This window comes from Schistosoma mansoni, assembly GCF_000237925.1.
Source record: "Schistosoma mansoni, WGS project CABG00000000 data, supercontig 0125, strain Puerto Rico, whole genome shotgun sequence".
Lineage (NCBI taxonomy): Eukaryota > Metazoa > Platyhelminthes > Trematoda > Strigeidida > Schistosomatidae > Schistosoma > Schistosoma mansoni.
This window is the reverse complement of record NW_017386034.1, coordinates 316,631-321,357: the sequence shown is the minus strand read 5'-3', so window position 1 is coordinate 321,357 and position 4,727 is coordinate 316,631. Positions and strand designations below refer to the sequence as shown.

Here is a 4,727-nt window from a genome sequence, read left to right as displayed (position 1 = left end):
AAAGGGAGGTTTTGTTCAAACCATTGAAAATTTTGGCTTAGGAAACAATTATTCGCCATATTTAAGGTAGATTTTTTCTTCATTGATATGGGTAAGTTTAACACATTGCTCGTTCGAAAAATTTGAAAGTTCTTTGGTTGTGACGCGTAAAAGGATTCCAGTCAGCCTTCACAGAACTCCATCAACAAAATACGTGTCTATTTATTCACTAATTTTATTTACTTACCAATATTTTGATTTTCGTTTACATCCATCAATTCATTTTAGAGCAAAACATTAACGTTCTTTGTATACATACAGAATAATAATGTCATACATATAAACTTACAATAGGGTGGCTAGGTGGGACTCCGTTTTAAGCCATCTCAACTCTATATTCAAAACAATTGATTGTGTCTTGTCATTTTTATATACTCATCGGGATATATTTTAAGTATGCACAATATATATTTCAGTGACTAATTATACATCAATAGACTAAAACTAAAATGAATTGTACTGAACCAAATATAGGACTACAGGATTGGTTTTAGTAATGATAGTGATAGATGATTTTCATCTTTGAAATAAGATCAAAACAAAACGTTCACATTAAATGAACATTGAATAGAGAATAACCTAACTAACCTAAGCAAATGTTTGTAATACAGACAGTATGTATAGAAGTAGTGTTGGTTTTGTTAGTAATATTATTAGTGATAGTATGAATCATACAACATGATCTAAATGTTCATGCTCAATGAATGTAGTTTCGGTAAATTAAGCACATTTATATGACCTCAAATTAACAAAATTTTTCATACTTCACCTTTGTAGTCAATGTAATTAAGCTTGTTATGTGCACTCAAATATCCATGTATATACTGAGTATATATATATATATATATATATATATGATAGTGAATCGACCGATAACATGGTTAGTATTATAAGTTACTTGAATCTGTAAGGAATGAATCCGTTAACTGAATTCTTGTAAACGGTTATCTCACTATGAAATGAAACATTTATTTATGGTTTCATGTTATTATTTTAATTTGAGGGTACTATTGGATAAATTTATAATCATGTGATAGAGTCATGACACAGGTTAGAAAAATATTACGTCGTCCAATGATTCAAAGTTTCTTAACAATGTAACAGTTATTAGTGACGTAATATTTTTAACTTTTTGACTTTATTTGCTTTGGTAAATCCCAATTTACAGTTGCACAGCAGTACTACTTTGGTGTAAACTCAACGTTATGCTAATGCTCATCTTGTTAGAAAGCAATGACCATTAAAAGCCTTTTCTATTTTCAATTAAGAAGAAGGAGCCTTTGGAATATTATATAGACTGCTAAATCAGTCAAACATGTAGATTTCTACTAAACTTCAGAAAGTAACAGAAATTATTTTAGTTGATTTCCGATTATGGATGGAAATCACTTTCAAAACCAAAATGTATTTTAAGTATGAAGGAACTCTTAAGAATGATTTTTGTTTTTAAAATAATAAGTCACTTTAACTTCTATTTTTTTGTTTATTACAGACGTGAAAGGATCAATTTATTGAACATGTATCAACAAACTTATCATTTTAGCGGTGATTCTACCGATTCACAACCTAATTCTACGTTATCTACTGGTGCTATGGGGTTTAATGGTACAGGAAATCTAGATGAACCAGTTAATATATTAAATCAAGACTACTTTAATTCATCTAATATGAATGGATCAGTAGGTAGTGATTTGATGAATTCAAATTTACCACGTAATTTGTCTAATCATCAAACAAATATAATGCAAAATATGGCTGCGTATATTTTATCATCTACTAGTACAAATACTACTACATCTACTACTACAACTGCTACGTCTATAAATAATATTGGTAACCGTGGGTTCATTTATAATACACCAAATGCTGTTGATACAAATTGGTCATACGAAACAGATTCTGATTTAAGATCTGGTCAAACATCTCATACAGATCAGTTATACGAATCAAATCACCAAGGATTAATCATAGGTAATAACAATAATAATAGTACTCTACATGTTGTATCAGAATTAATTGATCCTTATGCACTAGTTCAACACTTACCTCAGTCACTTTCATCATCCTCACCAGTTCATCAACATCATCACATTCATTCACACCATCTACATTCTGCACATGTCCAATCACAACATAATCATCAAATTCATCTTCATCAAGGTATGAATAATTCGACTTCTATATCTGATACAAATGATAATCATTCATCAGCATTTACAACGACTGCATTAATTTCAGATAATACAATGAACAATAAATCATTAACGCTAAATACATGTCTCCTTCCTCAAATAACACCAACGACAACGGCAACAGTAACGGATACAGGGACAATAGGCACAACAAATTTTGGTCATGATTTTAATACATCAAATTTTTATACTTCAGCCTACTTTAATCTTACTAATTCCAATACTAATGCTGATAATAATAGTAATGGCAGTAATAATAATGTTATGGATTGTACTAATGTTAATCAATCAAATGATATAACAGATCAAAATTCCACTTTAATTGATTCATTATCACGATCTAGTATACCATCGAATTTAAATCATCGAAGTATATCACAAAATTCCACATTATGTAACTATCAATTAACAAATCATACTAATTTATCAGAATCACTTTTATTATCAGAAGAATTGTTACATAATTGTCTGGACAATAAAAAGAAATGTTATGATGAACCAGATGGTGTTCATTCTATACTAACTAAGCATTTAGTGAGTTGATGAAGTTTTTATATGAATGTTTAAATCACATGTGTATCCAGCCGATAATAACATAACTGGATGGAAATTTAGTTAAAGTTTTATGAAATAATCCTAATAGGATTAAATGAACTGGTTTTCAGACGGTTAGTGATTCAATGAATCTCATTTTTAGTTGCATAACTTAAAATAAATATCGTTAACTCCTATGGTTGATGAAATATTTCTTGTATCATTCATGAATAGATCTTGTATGTAAGCTTCGACGAATATGAAGTGCAAATATAAAATCTAATACAGGCTGCTTACAAACAGCATCAAGACTAAACGGCACCAGATAGATTGGTATTTGATGTATCGAAGAAAACATAATTCGTTATCTTAAGCGAACCTTGTATCGTAAATAAGTGGTCTCTCAAGCAAATTAAATAGTTTGTATACGGTATTATTTCTTTGTACTTGATTTAAACTACTTGGATTCCATTGGAGACGTTTTTTAAGTTAATCTAGCTAATAATCAGGATGTTAAGTGGTTGGAGATAGTCAGAAGGAAACCCTGAAATTAGACCTTATCCTAGTTGGCCTTCATTAGCACTACCCACCCTGCAATCTTGAGGAAAGTGGTGTTTCCTGTGAGGTTCAAATCCACATCGTGGAGTTCTACAGCTTAAGAAGTTACCATTGATATACTGTAGTCGTGACTGACATATTTACAGTTGATTGCTCATTGTTTAATAACCGAACAGTATATACAATCGCAATTTTTTCTCTAAACACTGTGATATGGGTTAAGAATTAACTTGATGAGAAGATGAACAGGTCATGAGCCTAGATTTTTTTTCTTCGTGGTATTTATCGAATGAAATCTAACTTAAGTTGTTTATTGAGAAAGTGATAATAATTTCTCCAGCAATCCTCCTAGCTATAACATTCATTTCGAATTCTAAATATACTAGTAAAAGATTTTAAACTATAAAATAGCTTTAATAGTTGAGATCATGAGTCGATTGAAGTTAGATCACCATAGAAAACCTGGAAACACTGGACGGCCGTTTCGTCCTATTGTGGGATTCCTCAGCAGTGTGTATCTACGATCCCGCCTCGCGCGATTCGAACTATGGAACTATCAGTCTCACCCCTTCTGATATAAAATAACTATTTGGAAGAAGTTGAAGAAAAAATTCATACGTTTATCTTCCGCCTTGCTAATACTCGGAAATCTAACATTATTTGATTATATTAAGAAAACTAACCACTCATTTAGAGATTATTGACTTTCATTGTTTAATAGATGCTATTACCTAAATATTTTTATCTTCTATTAACTACTATTTGAAATTTCGGTATTTATCACATAGGAGCAATGTATGTATATAGCCATTGAAAGTTCTCGCTTATATGTTAACATTACGGTCATGAGTATGAAATCTAGTACAAATGAAGCATTATTAAAACATAAGTCTTTTTCTTTTATTTCAGAGAAATACATCATTTTGTTTATCATCTACACGTTCCCCTGAATCATGTGGAGCTGAAAAATTTGTTAAATTAGAAATTTAAAAAAAGGTTTTAAAATGAAATCATACTGAAATATATCGGTTGTTTTATTATTCATTCAAGTTATTATACAAAATCAATACAAACTTTAATTCAGTCTAATCAACTAATACATTCTAATCAGATAATTTGATATTTATCCAGTCATTATCTATTTGATCTAATCATGGTAATCATTCATGTCAATGAGACCCATTTTTTCTTGAAAAAAGCAAGAAAACCATAAAGATCTGTAAATTATTTCAATCTATTCAGCCTTTTATACATCATAAGTTTTCATTTATTCTATTCAAGCATATGTATGCGCATGCATTTGTAAAATAAAAGGTGAATTACTTAAAACAACATACAGTTAAAAATTGTCTTGATTACATATTATACATTTATCAATTCAGCATCACTACTGTCATACTGTAT

General features: G+C 29.9%; 1 protein-coding gene across 1 annotated transcript in view; it reads left to right on the top strand.

Annotated features, from left to right (window-relative positions):
- Smp_139530 (cellular tumor antigen P53, putative) overlaps positions 1-4,313 on the top strand; it is a gene marked incomplete at both ends in the record, with an annotated part of 19,095 nt that extends 14,782 nt beyond the window's left edge. Inside the window, 2 exons of the mRNA XM_018790347.1 lie at positions 1,532-2,765; positions 4,233-4,313. Coding sequence (XP_018646355.1) covers positions 1,532-2,765; positions 4,233-4,313 — 1,315 coding nt within the window. The remainder of the gene's footprint in view (positions 1-1,531; positions 2,766-4,232) is intronic.
- Positions 4,314-4,727: the final 414 nt, after the last annotated feature.